Source organism: Salarias fasciatus, chromosome 3 (genome assembly GCF_902148845.1).
Source record: "Salarias fasciatus chromosome 3, fSalaFa1.1, whole genome shotgun sequence".
NCBI lineage: Eukaryota > Metazoa > Chordata > Actinopteri > Blenniiformes > Blenniidae > Salarias > Salarias fasciatus.
Genome location: NC_043747.1, coordinates 10,465,205 through 10,483,639, shown reverse-complemented (window position 1 = coordinate 10,483,639; position 18,435 = coordinate 10,465,205). Strand labels below are relative to the sequence as shown.

General features: G+C 43.0%; 1 protein-coding gene across 3 annotated transcripts in view; it reads left to right on the top strand.

The window, feature by feature from the left end:
• Positions 1-17,494, top strand: part of arap2 (ArfGAP with RhoGAP domain, ankyrin repeat and PH domain 2) — a 123,682-nt gene extending 106,188 nt beyond the window's left edge. For 2 of the 3 annotated variants that reach the window (XM_030087982.1, XM_030087983.1), the window contains exons 25-33: positions 3,615-3,689; positions 4,261-4,378; positions 6,721-6,849; positions 7,165-7,301; positions 8,275-8,357; positions 13,468-13,503; positions 14,708-14,771; positions 16,444-16,575; positions 17,147-17,494. In XM_030087982.1, the coding sequence (XP_029943842.1) occupies positions 3,615-3,689; positions 4,261-4,378; positions 6,721-6,849; positions 7,165-7,301; positions 8,275-8,357; positions 13,468-13,503; positions 14,708-14,771; positions 16,444-16,575; positions 17,147-17,485 (1,113 nt within the window). In that variant the 3' untranslated portion in view covers positions 17,486-17,494. The remainder of the gene's footprint in view (positions 1-3,614; positions 3,690-4,260; positions 4,379-6,720; positions 6,850-7,164; positions 7,302-8,274; positions 8,358-13,467; positions 13,504-14,707; positions 14,772-16,443; positions 16,576-17,146) is intronic. The other variant, XM_030087984.1, reaches the window with a different exon arrangement.
• The last annotated feature ends 941 nt before the right edge of the window (positions 17,495-18,435 follow it).

The window sequence follows — 18,435 nt, the reverse complement described above, 5'->3', positions numbered from 1 at the left end:
CTATCTGTGCGTGTGTGTGTGTGTGTGTGTGCGTTGATTTGCATGCAGGCATCAGGGACTCTGAAATGTAGTCCTCATTTGGAGAGGTTTGTTGTTTTTTTTTTTTTCTGGCAGAAATAAAGGGGGAGGCGGAGAGAAGGCAGGAGGGAGGGGAAAAACAGGGCTTTGTTCCTGTTAACCTTTACGGCGGGTACTTTATGCCTGGATGCTTCTGCCGAGAAAAACATTAGGTTCAGATAACTATGAGGGGAGAAAAAAATAAATCGCACGGCGCCGTTGCTGAAATGTGAAATAAGTTGTTTATGCCTGCTCGTCTTTGCCGGTCATGGAAAATTTCGACCACACGCAGAAGAGGGATTGTCCTTGATGGATGGGATCCGAAGTTTGATCAGTAGACACAGGGTAGGGCTGATAGCTTCGGAACTCGTTCACCTTTCCTGTGGGCTCCTGTCAGCTTGGATGCCTCACAGTGTGTTAGCCTGCCAGTCCAGGTTCAGAGGCGTGAACCCGACTCCTCGGACAACATCGGCCACTGCGCTGCACTTTGAAACGGTTACGTTTAGAAGCCACTGACCCACGTCCCGCCGCTGTTCACATTGATAGCCGCTAACACCGCCAAGACTCAGTCGCTCTGAGTTTTGTGACACTTCTGCAACAGAGGACGGTTCCTCTGTTGAGATAGTCATTATCGCAATTTACTTTCAGGATGATTTAAACTTCTATCAAAACTAAAGATTGCTTTAAGTAATGAAGCGTCCCTTCCTTCCGTTTACTTGTTTCCCTCCCACTGGCTGGACTTCTTCTTTTTTCTGATCACAGGTTTAAAGAGCATTTCAAAGTAGTCTCGGTAGCCTCTCGTTTGATGTTGAGTAAAGTTAAAAGCTGTATATCGATCAATTTTATGCACAACTTCCTTCTCATGGGGTCAACTTTTGAAAAGCGAAGTTCGCGAGGATGTAATTTTCCCACCCACAGTCTGCAGGTCTGCGCTTGGCAGTGGTCATGTCTGCATGGAGTTTATTTATAATGTCAGAGTTATACAAGTTGCAATGTAAAGTCGGTTTCTTTTCGCAGTCTTTTATTCAAAGGGATGTTTGAAATTGAGCGATTCAGACTTCAGTTATGGGTTTCTTGCCATGTGTGCCAGTGGAGATTTTGCAACCAGTTTTGTGATGGAAATAAATTTCAGAGTGAGCAGCTGCCAGAGGAAATGTGGAGTCAAAAATATCAATGTAATCCAGCCACATGACAGTCCAAGTTTAGCTTAATTGGGCCAGACCATAACCTTCAAACCTCTCCAGAAAATACCAGTATATCCTGAAAATGTTGATGTTTAATGCACTTTCTGTTTTAAACAACTTGAAAATGCACTCTGAAGTTGTATACCGGCCGTACTGTGGGCAAAAACCTGCCTCTTCCTGGTATAAAGAATTAATGAAGATTTTTTTTTTTTGCTGAACAAATGGCCTTTGGGTGTGTTCTTGAATACCAAACACACACACACACACACACACACACACACACACACACACACACACATTGCTTTTACGCCGAGGCCTGTCTCAGAGGGCTCTGGACCGGCCCCCAGATGGAGTTTCAGGCACACAGCGGTGGTGAAAGCAGGGTGAGTGAGTAAATCAGTGATATAATGAGGTGTAAGATACTGTCATGCCTTTTAAGCTCCGAGTGGCACTTTAAAATCGATGCTTGCATTTACAGCCCCGGCGAAGGTGGCTTTGGTTGCAGAGATTAGAAATGCCCCTCATTCCCTTCCTGGCGGGAAAAAAAAAAAAAAAAAAAAAACAAATTCTCCAGCGCTTTAAAGCATTAACAACATCACTTTTGCCATTTTCCTGCCGGTTCCTCAGTGGCTTTACTTCTCTCCACAAATCCAATGTTTGTGAGGTGCCCCAGGTCTTACTGCCTTCACACAACAATGCGGAGAAAAGAAGAAAAGTGTGCAGAGAAGAAAAAAAAAAAAAAAAACTAGATGAACCCCATATCTGTGTGTGACATTTTCACAATTACAGCTTTCACTCCATTGGTTTGAATGACTGTAATTTCCGTGTCATTTTAAGGCCACAGGAGTCAGAAGTAGCTTCTTCCCGATTATCATGCGATTGTTCCCCCAGCTCCAGCCAGTAATGGACCTCGCTTCACCTGCACATTAAAATGACAAAAGGAAAACTAAGAGTATTTTCTGGATGTGCCGGAGGACAGAAACCCTTTCAGTTCACAATCTGGAGACGGTTCGTCTCGCCGCAAGTCCTGATTCTCCGAATGGAACTCTGACCCTGGGTCTTTGATGGAAATCACATTAATCATTTCCTCATTGTCTATTAAGTACTATGTGTTTTGTTTCCTTTTAATTTGATGGAGAATGGATTACAGCTCAGACACTTTGAGATGGTTTGCACTGATGAGCGATGATACAGGGAACTGGATCCCTTGAAGGAAATAAAGCATTTCATCTACTGACTATTATCCTGCATATGAATACCTACTTGCGTCTCTGCTACGACAGTTGTAGGTGAAAAGCATTTCATCAATGATAGTCCTCACATTTTTTTTTTTTATTTGGTTGAATAAAACATCCTTTAAATGGTCAGATTTTGCACTCATAGGCTTATTATGGTCTCTGTGCTTAGAAAGCTGTTGTATTGTCTGCTAACTGAATAACAAAGTTTCATTAAAATGACTGGAACAGATTCTTTGCTTTATTGAACTTGCTTAATTTACGAAGACTTTAACACTTCGAAACTGTTAAATGTTTAAAAATGATCATCCTGTGGCAGTCCCTGTAATCATGGCAGACATTGGTTAATCACGCCGTTTCATGCTCACATCCTCAAATGAGAGGCGCACGGATATTTATTTGAGAGGAAATACTCCCACGCGCGCTATATGCGGCAAGCGCACCTTCAATATGAAGATCTTTGAAACCCCGATGTGTAACATGTAATTTGCACACAAATTGTGTGCACTCTTATGCACCCTTCAAGACTTCAGACGGCGATGAAATTATAGCATTACTTCCCTTCGCCTCACAACAGATGGTTGTAAGTACAGCCTGCAGATTAAGTTGCTGGAGCAGTGCATCGAGGAACGGGTGACGCACTGGCCTGAAAGGTGCATTTGTGCTGGTTTTAACCCAAGGCTCCTCATGTTTTTGGTTAAAAAGTGTTCATTTGTGGACAGCATAGTTTGCATACGACACTAAAGCAACAATCTGCTACAAATCTTCTCTCTTTTTTTTCCTTTTTTTTGATCATGAATAGCTCCATTCCATTCTTCCATGATTTCTTGAAGCCATTTTTAGACTGACAGCACACTTGAAGTCAGCACCTCAGGATTTCAGTGCAGGTGGAGGTGAATTGTCATTAATGCTCCCTGCTTTTACTGCTTTTATTTGCCTAAAAAAGAGAGAGAGAAAAAAAACCAGTGACCTTTGGTTTCACCAATTCCTCGAGCCATGCCTCTAACATTTCTTCTCTTTCAATTTGCGCCACGCTGAAAGAGAAATTCAAAAGTAAATTATTCCAATTAATCTAGCAGCGCCGGCCTATTATTCAACAGGTTTTTATTTTAATTTCCTTTATTTGTCCCTTCTTTAGTTCTCTCCAGCTGGGGACTTGATCTTCGAGGTATACCTGGAAAAAAGAGAGCCGGAAAATTGCTGTTTAATCAAGGTGAGTGTGTGTGTCAATGTGTGTATCTGCACTTTCTACGGACTCCTGCGCGCACCTGCCTCCCCACAGGCCCCGGCTGTAAGGTGAAATAAAAGGGAGACAGAGGGGGAGACGGAGTTCAGAATGAAGGCAGGCGAAGCAGGAGAAAAGACGAGGGCGGAGAGGTTGATAGAATAGGGCCGGGACATTTGTGGTTTAACCTGATGGGATTACCGCCACTGAAATAAATCAAAAGCGAACTAATCAAAGAAATGTCTGATTTAATTGTGTGAGTAATTGCGTTTCACGAGGCGAGCGGGCCGCCGTAGGTTAGCGTCTTTTCTCACAGGTCGGTGAAAGGCAGACGGGGTTAAAGAGAAGCACGGTTTGACTTTAATTCTCTTACTTTCTCTCCGCGGAGGGAAGGCGGCTCATTCGCTCGGTCCGGTCCTTTTTGCAGGAACACGTTAGGACTTTCCAAAGAATGGAGCGTTCATCGGCGAAGTGTTACATGTTGAATACTGAATGGTGTCAAAAAAAATGATCCCAGCTTATTTTTCATCATTAGTTTTTGTTTTTATGTCTCTGGTAGGTCTCACCCAGCATGCGACCCACCGAGCTTGCGGAAACCGCTTTGAGCATGAAGAACATCAAATTTGACGCGGGCGACTGCTGGACCACCTTTGAAGTCATTGAAAACGGCGAGCTAGGTATTGTCTTCCACTCCACTCTTCATAACACGGAAGTATTTACACTCCTCAGAGCGGGATGTATGGTCGCTTCCAGTTGTTTATGACAGTGTTTGTTGCTCGCGCTTGCGTGCGCCACCGCCACAGCAGCGCTGTCTGTGTGTTATAGCTAAATCATAATCACTCGCACAATTAATCCCAGTCGCTTCCTGCTGCTTGACTGCTGAAGAACCTGCGCACGTGTCTCCTCTGTAAACTTCGACTAAGTAGCTCCCATAAATTGTTCTGCAGTTTAATCAATACTGAAAAGAACACGTGTTTTGGTTGTTTTTTGTTGTTTTTTTTTTGTTTTTTTTTGTCACCTCAGAGAATTGAAGCTTGTATAATAACCCTCTTTCACTAATTACCACTTTTTAGAATCCATTTGAAGGACTTAAACAGGCGTTTTATACCAATTAAGTAGAAAAGTGTCTTTTGCAACAAAATCTTCTTTTTTTTTTCTTTCACTCGAAGTCAAAGAAGTCATTTTTTAATTGAAGTGTTTCGTTCACAAAAGCCAGACAACAGTGGTCATATTTCCCATCAAGGATCAAGAGATATTCACCAAAAAGGTTTATAATCTGACTTTATAAAAGTGAAAATACAAAATAAATTGACATTGGGTGTTACTTTGGTGCGTCACGGTTGCCAAAAGAATCGTGGTCGGTGGAAGTGTGTTTCCACCTGGAGACGTTCTGCTCTCAGCTTCATGGATTATGTCTCTATTATTTATGGGAGTTACTTACTTGTGCTGAGAAGACCGAGTTAGGGAGTTGCCCCTCGACAGGCCTTGTGAATCTGGTGGACGAGGTCGCATTTCATTTCATTTCATTTCGATTCTTCATACCCGGTGGCCACAGGGTGGAAATGAAAACCCTCAAAAATCGAATCAAAACTTACTGAAAACAAAGTCAAACTGTCCAGCTTCTGAAAGGATGCTCATTGAAACTGCACATATATATATAAAAAAAAAAAAGATCCAGATCAATCTTCGTAGGTGTTTGTCATGTGACATGTTCAGCTGGTTATCGGGCAGCAGCGACTTCCTGCACTCGTCTCCTGTGTATCCAATTAGCGTCACATCGCCATTCATGTGGCTGTTCTCATTCAGGGCATACACAAAGATCGCACTCCTTCTCATCCGAGGACCTTGTAATTAGAAGATTATGCTATTTCTCTAATGAACCAGTGTCTGCGAACGCGGCGGCACCCTGAGAAATTAGCCAAGCGCCGTCGGTTTGATGATATGCACATTAATTAATCATCCCTGCCATCATATGTCATGAATTACCTTCATCTCTTTTTTTTTTTTTTTTTTTTTGCATGATCGACCTGCGGAGAGCTGACCCGCCTCATCTCGCATTAATATGCGCCCGTGGCGCCTCGTTTCCCGGCGCACCTGCGTTTGATCAAACCTCGAGAAAGCGGCGAAACCAGCGGAAGTCAAAGTTTCGCCCCGTCGCCCCAAAAAAAGTTGCTTAGCTGGCGGTCCCCGTGCACTTTTCATCAGTTCACTCCGAGTTTGCACCTCGCTCTCATGTTTGTTTTCCTCCTCACAAAGTTACAGAGGACGCGCCGTCCTCCCCAAAAAAAAAAACAAAAAAAAACGAAGGTGCGTTGAATACTGAATCTATTTGCTGACGGTTCAGCATATTTTCCATGCCGAAACAATATGTCTGTGAAAGAGTAAACAGTCAGGCTATTTTGAAGGCGGCGGCGTGACAAGTTTTACTCGCACAAAAAAAAAAAAAAAAAAAAAAAAAACCATAAAGAATGGAGGCATTGTGCGTTAATTAGCCATTTTGGAGGGTGGCGACAGATAAACACTGTTATCGAGGACAATAGGCGGAAAAAAGGGGAGCTAATATTTGTTAGGAAATGAGGAACTAATTCCGTGGCCTGGGTCTGCCAAGATTCCTGAGAGAAGATAAGCCCACTCTTATGAATAAGTTATGATATTGTGGCTGTTTTTACCTCCTTTGGTCTTGAAAAAACAGAGGAGTGGAAAGATGAAGGCATCCGAGCAGGGGTGATGTCGCACTGAAGCTTTTCTCAGTTTTTTTGGAGCTTTTTTTATTGTTTTTTCTTGTCTGACAGCATGTACACTGTTCTCCAATTAAAAAGAGATAATAGGTCTATTTTACACATGACTGTGTTTTAATAATCATGTCCTGATATTCTGTAGATAACTTAAACTGTGTAGTGAGGAACAATAATGGAATTTATTTTAGAAGTAGTCATGGGTTTATTGTTTCAAGGAAGTGATTGAAAGTCGCTACTTCCTGCCAGACGTTGACATTTGATATTTGATTTCTTGTTACCAGAGCGGCCGCTGCACCACAGTGAGAAGATCCTGGAGCAGGTGTTGGAGTGGAGCACCTTGGACTTTCCCAGCTCTGCTTTTCTTATTATCAAGAAATTTGCACAAGCCAAAGAAGCAGCCGATGGGCAAGGTGCAACATGCTGTTTACACCAAAAACACTGTTTCTTTGAAATCCTGATGTATTCATGCAGGTGGTGCTCTGTCACTGTTTTAATAAAGGACGGTTGAAAACAATGAATGTGAAGCAACAGGTATGAAAGCAAAATACACCGAAATCACAGCAAAAGATTTCCTTATTTACTTGGAAATGTCTAAAATTATATGCAGTGTAAGCGAATGATAGGCTATTTAAAAGTGTTTGGTTAACGTGCAACAGTTGACTGAATGACAGTTTTGCTCGTCTCGGTTGGCGGTGACCACAGTCCGGCGTTTCTCTGTCTCTCAGCAGACGAGAGGAAGTCTGTTAAAGGCGACCATCTGAAATTCAGCGACGGATCCTCCAAACTGCTGTCGGGGCACAAATTCCAGGACAAGTACGTCGTCCTCCGCTCGGAGAAGCTGCTGCTCTACCGAGATATCAAAGTGAGTACACTTTCGGTTTTGGCCTAATCTCCTGTCACATTTACAGTAAACACTTGCCACCGTGGGGGTTTTTTTTTTGCACGCAAACACAAAGTCCTGAGCGCCTGGAGTCCCCGGGGGGAATCTGAAGGGTTGTTTCGAGTCCTTGAGGAATGCGAAATGTGTTTGGATGGATAACTGCAACCAAACAGGCCAGGAATAAAAAAAAATAAATAAATAAAAATAAATAACGCAGCCAGCCTCTGTTTGCTTCATATCTCTGGCAATGTGTTGGTGTGGAGGTTCCAAATTTTTAAATTAGAGAAAATATAAAACACACTGATATCAGCGGACATGGTTTGAAAAAAAAAAAAGAAATAAATAAAAAGAAGAAGCTTGTGCTTGAGAGAAGACCAGCAGGACCGAGATCCCTGGGGGGCTTTTCTTCACAGCGCGGTTCTGCAGTTGAAACATGGGATTCGTAAAGGAGTGTGAAGAAGTGTTAATAATTGATGAAGGTGCGGTAATTCTGCCAGGGAGGGGGGGTGAGAAAATGGATACCGACGGCGTCGGGGTGTTTTCAGTGAAAGCTTTTTTCTATCAGGTTGCACAAGAATGCGGCTAATTGCTGCATAAATGCAGGGGAAATTAGAAGTGCTACTGGAATTTAATTGATATTTCTTGGCCTCCGCAATTATTGCCAGGTCTTTATTTAGTGCAAATTACATGGGATGAGAGCGGGTTGAGATGTGTCGGTGTCAGAGGCGGACGATAACTTTGATTTCGCTCTCGCTTTGTTCTCTTTCCACTTTGTCCCTTTGTCGGTTTTTCCTGGTAATGATTGTCATGTTTCGATTCTCCAAAACGGCACCATTTCATAGCATTTAATTGCATGTTTAGTGATTTGTTCCCGTCATGGAAAACATTCAACCTTTTTCAGGTTTTTCTTTTTGTTTATTTATTTATTTATTTATTTTTTTTTTTTTTCTCGCAGAGTGCCAAAGCAGAGAAAGTGATCCAGCTGCAGTGTGCGAAATGTTACCTGGGCCTGAAGAAAAAGCTCAAACCTCCAAATAGGTAAACACCACTCTCGTGCACAACAGATTAACAAAAATGAGCAAAAAATTGCAGTCTCAGGTAACGGCGTTGTTTCCAGCGTACATATATTACTGCGGCTCGATCGCAAAACGCCGCTATCAGCTATTTATGACAGAATAATCTGCATCAAGGTATTCTGGCTTGTTACAGTGCGATGAAACGCCTGTGAGCAATAACAAGATGGTAAATAATACACTTTTAGCTTTAACATGAAGGTCAGTGACTCCATTTCACAGTCCTCCTTGAATTATTAAAAATGTACGGAGGTAAAAAAGAAAAAAACATTTTTCATAAACTTTAACTGCTGTTGTGCAAATGTGAAAACAAAGCGAGGGATCATCCTAAGATTTGAAACTCCCTGACGAGGTGACACTGTCTGAGAATGGATAGCGTAGAAACATTTAAATAATTACACAGATATCACACCGATGAATGGAGAAAAAAAATCTGTAAATTAGAGCTGCGGGATTACTTGTTAAGAGACTGACGAGGTTTATTCTTAGGCTTGTGAATTGAAATCATGGTAAGATCCAAACAACGCCTTAATAAGAGGTTCATCAGTTGCGAATCCATGAGTCTAGAAAGGATGAAAGAAATAAACCTTCAGTTTGTTTAATCAGAGTTGTCGGAAATATTTGCAAAAAAAGGACTGAAATCTAAGTTTTTAAGAGCCAGAGAATGTCGTCATGTATCTGTTGTGGCTGTCGGATCAACAGCTAACCCACATTTTGTGAGAAGATAACTACTGTTAAAGTGATACTTCAACATTTTGGCAAATTGGCCCATTTAGCGCAATTCCTTAGTCATTTCGAACAGCGTACTTACTTTTTTGTGAGGGCGAGCTGTCGTTTATTCAGAGGCGAGTCGGGGAAGGTTTTCGGGACGGACACAATGGAAGTGGATGGTATTTTTGTTCCCCCTCGTCAAACTCATCAAATACAAAATCCAACAACCCCAAAACACTTTGGTGGACACGTTATAATCCGCACATTCACTACGCTGTGGAACACCAACAAATAATATTGTAGCGTTACGACGCTGAAGCAAATACTGGGAACTACTTCTTCTTTTGAAATCACTACGCCCAGACGCCATGTTTAGTAAGTAGTTCCGTCTTAGCAATCTTCGCATAAACAACTCAATCTCATAATTTTGCATTAATATTTCACAGCGTAGTGAATGTGCGGATTATAACGTGCCCACCAAAGTGTTTTGGGGTTGTTGGATTTTGTATTTGATGAGTTTGACGAGGGGGAACAAAAATACCATCCACTTCCATTGTGTCCGTCCCGAAAACCTTCCCCGACTCACCTCTGAATAAACAACAGCTCGCCCTCACAAAAAAAGTAAGTATGCTGTTCGAAATGACTAAGGAATTGCGCTAAATGGGCCAATTTGCCAAAGTGTTGAAATATCTCTTTAAACTGTTAAACCGACACTAAGGAACTTTTCAACCTTAATGAAACATTTTAATAACTTTTGTGATGATACATTGACTTACAACTAGCTGAATGACCCCTCTGTCACGGCCTGAGGGCGTCAGTATTGCTTTCACTTGGACTAAGCAACTGTGAGGAGGGTGGTAGGAACCCTGCGCACTAAAAAACTCTAAATGTGCAGACTGCTTTACGGCATGCGTCACATCATGACATAACATTGTTTAGCCACCATTAGATTCATTACCTCATCGCTATCCGTCCTTCACACAGCCACTGGAAACAAATGTAGGCGAGTTCAGTCCGACAGTATGCCACCGGAGCAGCATTTTACGACGCTATGCGCTAGTCCTCATGGGAACTGTAGTATTCCTTCAGTCAAAACACTACCGCTTTTGTCCACTGGCGCCCCCAAAATCAACGAAAACTGAAAGTTCCTTAGTGTTGCTATAAAAGCCAACCAAAATGCAGTAGGAAGTGTACTAACATTAGAGCAGCTCTTTTCAATGTGTTAAATGTTCACAGGTCAGGACAGAAATGAGGCGGAGTCGTCTTTAGCTGTGTATTCCAACCGGATTGATGGACGACAACTGCCACAGAATTACAGTCAGTCTGAAATAACAGCGAATATGTGGAATTAGTCACATCAATAAAAACAATAAGCTTTTAATAGGGAGGAAGGAAATGTCAATGTCACACACACACACACACACTCAAATGTCTCGTATTGTTCGCACTTTTACGTGACTCGACTTCTCTTCTCTGCGTTGCAACGAAATGGAAATACCTCCACTCTGGAGTGATTTCAAAGTGCACGAATGTGCATGCATTCACTTGTAGCTCTCTGCTTTGCATCTTCAATGAAGGAAGTGAAGGAATTTTCATTGTTTTCTGCTCGTTCCTGCACTCTCTGGCCATTGCTACAGCACTGAATGTCACATGTTTCTCCCAGCACTTGAGCTCCAGTGGTCATTCTGCAGTTGTGAACCAATTTGTAGTGGCTGTTGCAATTATTTCCATTCCCTTCGAGCATATTTTGTGGAACGTTAAGCCACAAAAAAAAAAAAAAAAAAGCAGAAGTTTGGGGAGCATTTAGCCAGTGTAAGATTTGGTGCAGCTTCATAATAACACATATTGTGACTCATTAGCAGTGAAACAGCTGCTACACACACTCTCAGCCCGTCTGTTACCAAAGATGAAATCACCATTATTCAGCGATCCCACTGTCTTCTGGAGGGAAGTCTTTTAATGGCGTGTGCGACTGTCAGTGTGTAATCCATTTCCCCCCCCCCTCCAAAGACGGATCGCTCTTCGTTCTCTCCTTAAAGTTTCGCACCCCTCTGGAGATCGCCCGGCCGCTTCTGACCCCGTCTTATCTTTCACCAGAATGAAATTGATTAAATGTAATTGCGTTTTAACAAATACAAACCGCATTCCCCGAGATAGAAAGGATCCCAGTTTCACTTCAATGATCTGTCTTTATTAAAATGTATGATGTGCGCCGGACCCGTAGTAAATGTGTTCGGTTAAATGAAAGAAAAAGGGGCATTTTTAAAGCTAAATGCGATATTTCACAATCCAGTCCCCATCCACACATCTCCCATGCTGCTTTATTCAATTAGAGGCCTGGCGGGCCGGAATCTACCTAAAGGCAGGGTTCACCCAGGGCGAGCGCAGATAACACTTCAAACATATTATTGGACTAGACCCAGATAAAAAAAAAAAAAAAAATGGAGAGAACATGCAAACTCTGAACAGGAAGGAGGGGATAATAAACGATGAAGCCTGCAAAATCACAATGACTCAGCGGATAATGAAATGGGATAAAAGTGAGGAAATGGGATGGAGAGAGAGAGAGCGATGCAGTACCATCGATATACCGTTGAGTGGGCTGCGGGAGGAGCGATAACGGCGAATAGCGAAATAAAGACGGCGGGCTGAGGAGAGTGGAGAGTCCTGGTGAGAGGGTTAGGAGAGGCAGCGCTCTCGTACCTCATTAGGCAGAGGTCTGTCTGCGAGCGGCCTACTGCGGGGTTGGATCGGCCGCCTTAACTCACAGGAGTGGTGCTCCAGGCTGCCGACTCTCTCTCCCTCTCTCTCCCTCTCTCTCCCTCTCCCTCTCTCTCTCCGCTTTGTTCTCTCCCTCCATTCCTCTGCTCCTTTCCCAGCCACAGCTGTGTGAAGGTTCTCAGGGAAGGTGTACTCTCCAGGAGGGTGGTCTTTTCACCTCATCCCGCCTGCGCGCGCGCGCTAATTCACACCCAAGACGCACACAGCCGCCGCGTATTTATACACTTTTAGGCGGACCGAAAACGCGCGCGTGGGAAGGGAAGCGCTCCGTTTTTTTTTTTTTCCTCGCAGCGCCGCGCAGTATTCATGCGAGATGAATCGTACCTGCTCGGTTACGTTCCAGAGGATGAGTCCTCTCACTTGTGAGATTGTATTCGGAAGATTTAGTGCCGGCTGCAAACAAATCGTAACTGGTAGGACTTATAGGTGAGCAGCATATGCTCTGTGTATTGTGCACTTTGGCCCCGAGCATATTGATGTCTGCTCATCCATAAACATGCGGGCTGAAACCGCACTAATTAACTTAATTAATTCCACTGTTTAGCACCTTGCAATGGAAATGAACTTCACTTTCTACCTCTTTTGCGCGTTCCCGAAAAGGGCCGTGACCTTACTCCAGTGGTGGGAGGTAACTACTCAAAAAAATTCTGTTCTATGTGAGGAAGAGCAGCTTTGATCATTGTGAAAACCACAAAAATGTAATTGTTTCTGCCCGGAATCAAATTTACGAATCCTCATTTATTAAGTTTTTTTCAAAGTTCCAAGACTCAACATGCATTAATTTGCTGCTTTTTCCTTATATAAAAAAAAAAAATAATAATAATAATAGCAGAACAATTAAAAAGTAATTACAGTCAACCTGTTTTATTGTCAGTGAAATAAAATTCATCCTTCCTTCAGCTGTGAAACCTTTTATATATAGATTTTTGGAGATTATCTTGCATGCCGCAGAGAAAGCTGGGGCACGCCAACGGCTGCTCTTTTCCAGGAAAATATGACGCTTCACACTTTACTGACAGGTTTGATCGCGCCGTACAAAAGGGATTTGACACAACAGCTCACTTTTACAACCTTTTGTGCATCTGACTTCTTAAAAAAAAAAAACCCAATGTGTAGTCAGTGTCACAACTCAATTTTTGCTTTTACAACACGAACACACACAAAAAATGTGTCATCCATCAGAAAAACTCACATTTTTATTTCAGTAAATGCCAAGATGATGCAGGATTTCACCAACAATCACAGTCCGAGGACTGAACACAAACTGAAGACGGATTTCTGCGTCAGAACTTTGCTTTCTTGTGTTGACGACCGAAATGCAGCTCGAATGCCCGTAGAGGTTTACCACCGTTCACAGCTTTCACACTTTTCCTTCTCTTTTATTGTTTTGCTGAGATAAAGTAGAAAATGTGTAATAAAAAGTGCTGCTGGGTATATTCCCATTTATATTATTCATAGATTCAATGTGATCCAAAACCAGAAAACTAATTTCACCAATGCTTCTTTGAATTGGTTCCCTTAAAATTATTTAGGAAACAAATAACAAAGTATCTAATGACTTTTTTCTCCTTTTTTTTTTATAGCTGGGGATTCACAATTTACACTGATAAACAACAATGGTGAGTACAATGTATCCATTCAAATATGTTTTAAAGGTAAAGCATTGAGTATCCTCTCAGTAGATTACAAACAATAGTGGAGTTTGAATTCTAATAATATTGTCCACACAGTGCAAGTATGTGAAATTATGCATGGAATGAAGTTTCATTATTTTTCTGATATATTTATAATCATAATTTAGTTCAAATCTCCTTGAGTGGCTGCTTAAATAGGATCATTCTGCATTATGTAGTTAAACTTGCTTAAACTGCACCACTCAGCAGGTTAACTGAGGTTCCTGGAATAGCCTGAAAAGCAATCAATTATTTGTTTTAATCATAAATATGATGGTGAAAGTAAAAGAAGAAAGTGTGCATGTTGTAGGCCTGTAGCTCATTAACTCTCAGCAGAGTTGGAGAAACAGCAAAGTGCAGATTAAGACCTCAAACAAGAGCAAACAGGAAATACTTTATAGAACTTATTGCCATTGGCATTGTATTGAAGCTATCTACAACTGGAAAATGCAGAAATCCAAACTTTCAATGTCAAACGTGTGTCTTGTTTGTGTAAATATGCACAGATAATGTATTATTTGCACAGTTTAGAATCAGAGTGAGCTGGGATTTCATTTTTCAAGAAGAATGCTTACTTCTCAATAAGACAGATATTTGCAATGAATAAAAGGAAATTAAATAATTACAGTTGCACAGATCCCTTTCTCCGTGTAATTTTTGAAAAGCAAACATGGCGAATGAGATTTCAGAACTAACATATCGCAAAAGTTTATGCACTTTAGCACTTTATTTATATACGTTGGCTTTATTCGTGACTCTTTCTAGAAGGACTGCGATAATAGCAGTCCTTCAGTACAGTACACGATCACAATAGCCGCTCCGGAAATAGCTCAAAGCATAATACTGTACAACCCTGTGTAGGTGACAGGTATTACTTAAACCATCATCCTCGATTATTACTTCCAGCGCTAATCACTACCGCAAAGCGGTACTTTAGTCACATTCATATAATCATAGGTGGACTGAGAGAGCGTGCCTATATTTACAGGATGACTGAAGTGTCTCTTGAAAAAAATTAGAAATTAAAAAATTAAAAAAAAACAAAAAAAAAACGTACGTCCGGCGCTGTGACTCACCAAATTCAGTCGCCTGTTTAAAATGCGCAGCGGGGTGGAAGCTGGCGACTGACGCGGCTGCGTTCCCTCCGCAGGCATTTCTGCTGCGACGGGAGGGAGGCGCAGGTCGGCTGGGTGACGGACATCATCAGGATGAAGGTGAGATGACGTGAGGGTTTGGAGGACTTGGTGTGAAGAAGACGAAAAACTAGAAAAAAAAAAAAAAAAAAAAGCTTGATGAAGTAATTTAATGAGCTCTCTGTGTGACTTTGCAGGAAAACTACACTCAGCCTCTCGGCAAACCTCAAAAACACCAGAAAATGTGACACACACATTGCAGACACACACCCTCCCCCTTCTGTCTCTCTCTCTTTTTTTTTTCCCTAAACCTTATTTGGATGAAAAATACACTCTTTTACGACCGGAATAAATCACCTTTTCCCATCCACATCTCAGAACAAGGAGATATGATAAATCACATTCCCCCCCCCACCCCATCACGCATTTGCATTGTCCCGCTATTCAGACGAAATACATAAACAGGGAGAGGAACTGTAAAGTTTTCGAGGTCACTCAGCAATAACATAAATCACTTTATGTGGAAAAGCTGTGAGAATAAGGTCACGGCGACTGTAACAATCGCATTGTGGTACTTAGCCCCCAGATAGAGCTGAGTGTTGTCGCTGTCACTCGCTGACGCAGCACATACGACATAAATAATGCAAAGCAAAGCAAACGCAGAGGGGGAGCAGGCAAGGATGTGTCATATTTTTGTATTATTTTCTCACTTGCCTCTTGAGATAGCATCTCGTTTCCTCATTAGACTAAACACTCGCGTCTGTTTCGCGCTCGTTTTCGAGCGGACGGCTCAAGCTCGAGCATCACGCTCATCCTAAAGGAAGGCTTCCCGGCGCTGTAGTGTGCGCTCAGCACATTTTTCTCCGGTATTAGCACTCCGCTCGGCTTCCTTTTATGGGAACCCGTCTCCCGCGCGGTGTTGTTTATCACAGGTGCTTACTGTAAAAGCCTTTTAGTGCCTTAGTTTGGGTTAGCAAGTTAAAAAAAAAGGGCAACACTGTCAGTGAGAGATTGATCTGAAGGGGAAAGCAGTGTTTGTTTGTTGTTTCTAAGTGTTTCACTGTGTTTATTTCAGTGGACTTATTTATTTTTCCTCCTGCTGAACGTATTTGCAGCCTGGAGGCGGCTAAAAATATTAGGATTCTCCTTCCAAATCTGCTAAATATCAGGATTGCCAGCCTCTGACATCGAGGCTTCTGGGAAGGACACCAGACTTGAGGGAAGGGCAGAGAGAAAGTGAGGATGAGAAAGTCGACACAGAGCACTTCGGTGTTCTTGATTTCCCTTCGCTTACCTGTTAGGGAGTATTGTGCTCCCGCAGTTTCCATAGCAACTAGCGATGGAGGACCTCATTGTGAAGAAAAGGTGGTGGAGCCGGTGGTGGCGTGAGCGGCGCAGAGTTGGAGGGGGAGTAAAGGTCCAAGGACGGGTCGGAGCAGCGAAGAAATGAGGATTTGTTAAAGGGAGGCAGTTCCGCAGGTCTGTCGGAGGGTTACAGCGATCTGAAAAGAGACGGGAAGTTTAGCCAGACGTCAGGGATCAGGCGGGCTCCTGCCATTAAAACAGACATATCTGAACTGTTTCGTTCCCTCAGAGAAGAAAAAAAACCACCTGACAAAAATCGATTGGTTCTACTGACAGAGCAGTCATTGTGTGGGTTTATGTATCGGAATGAATGGAAATGTGCTAAACTCCTCATCCACCCTGAAGTCGAGTTTTTAGTGCTAATGTCTTCTATTCTCTGTGTCTTCAGTACGGATCTGATCTGTATCTAAACACCATCAATGCAGAAGAAGAAGAAGCAGCTGCAGATCAGAAATCCTCCAGAAGGGGAGCTGTGACAGAAAACAGGCCCGCCTGCCGGATTCCGCCTGTCAGCCAAAAGGTAAGGAAGCAGACAACAGCACGATTTTTAGGACTTATTTACCCACTTTGTTGCCTTTAATGCTGGGCCTTTAAAAGTGTAGGAGGGTGAGGTGGAGGCTCGGCGAACAGAAGTAGCTGCAAACTTTTCTGTTCTCGTCTCCAGTTTTATTGAGTAAACAAACTGGACAATGTGACGGCAAAAAAAAAAAAGTCAGTGGAAAAAATAACTCGGCATATCTACTGAAGTTATTTGTCACTGTCCTAGCGGGAGCCGTGAGACCGCGGTGCTTCACTGTGGAAAAGTGGCTGTCAGGACTTTTGCTTGCATCTCTCTACAGTACAGCACGGAGTGCAAAACAGTCTTGTGGCTCTTCCAGGAAAACACGGGGACGCTGTTTAACTCGGCTCTCGGGGGTTTCAGCAGATCGGAGATGTTGCGATGACACTTTAGTTAATACATATATTGAGCTGAAGCTACAGGATTGTTCGACCTTTTCTTCTTGTCTTTTGTTTATAATCAACCTTTATTGCTGCTTTTCCAAAAGGAAACGGTCTATAGTTACAGCTCTATCTGTGATGTCTCCCCACAGCTGACAGACAGGAGGGTTTCTCATGGCGAATTCGACCGGAGGGCCATCAAGGACGCCGGCGCACACCTCAAGATCAACTCCTCGGCCAGCTGCCTGAGGCCCAGCGACCTGCTCAAAGCCCCGGAGATCCCCTTCAGGAGGGCCTCCGTGGATATCTGCCCGCCTCAGCGACTCCCCTCGCCGTCCATTCCCAGACGGCCCCTCCCCCCGCAGGCCGGCTGCAAGACGGCCGGCAAACGGCCCGGCGCGGGTCAGGGGGCCATGATGCCCCCGAATCTGCTGAACGAGCTGAACTCCGTCCTCAACAAGACCGGGCGCAGTGCGAAGAGCGGCGACTGACGGGGTGGGGAAAAAAACGAACGAGAAGAGGAAGACGGCGCGTTTAGCGGTCAGTTTGATGAGGGAGAGACGAAACACCGCGGGGCCGAGGAGGCGGCGGGGGAGATGAGACGAACGACTGAAGAATCACAGGATGTAGGCAGAAACAAAGTGCCACGCTTTCATGGGGGACGATCATAGCCGGAGCGCTGCTTTTGAACCGAGGCACATAAAGAGATGCCAATCCTCAAGGGGATTTTTGGGAAAACAGGTGCACGAGACGGGGGTGGGTGGGGGGGAGGGGGAGGGAGGTCACGCAGACCTCAGCGGGACGCGGCGCTGACCAAAGCACTTCAAAACCAGATTTAGAATATCTCTGTCTGAAACCAGGAGAAACTCACAAAGAACAACTGTCAAACCGGAGACACATTCAGCCTGGCTGAAGCTTTGAAAGCGTGTAGATTGTGGTAGAAAGACTTTTAATCCTTTTAAGTTACTATTTTTATAAGTGTGGCCTTTTTAATCTTAGTTGCACTTTTGCTACAAGGCCTATTATATGTAGAGAACATATTTTTATTTACATGTTGATGATACTTCGTCCTAAAACCAGCATAAATATCAATTTCAAAACAGGCTTTGGGTCCTCTGTCCAACATTATTTTATAATGAGAGGATTTTTTTTTTTTTAGATACAGCAGGTAAAGGCAGTCAATATTTTATATGTCAAATGTTATCTTATTTATTTTTTTTTTGTTTGTGGCTTCATACAATCTCTCTCTGTATATTCTCCATCAAGCGTTTGTCTGTGGCGAGCCACTTTGCATAGGCAGACGCCCAATGTAATTTTAATGTACAGCATAAATATATTAATAAATTAGCAAAAAGCTTCAACTCAACCGGAACGTTTTAATCTTTCATGGTGAATTAGTTCCATTTGGTCAACGTTGTTGTTCCACATGTGCACTGATGTT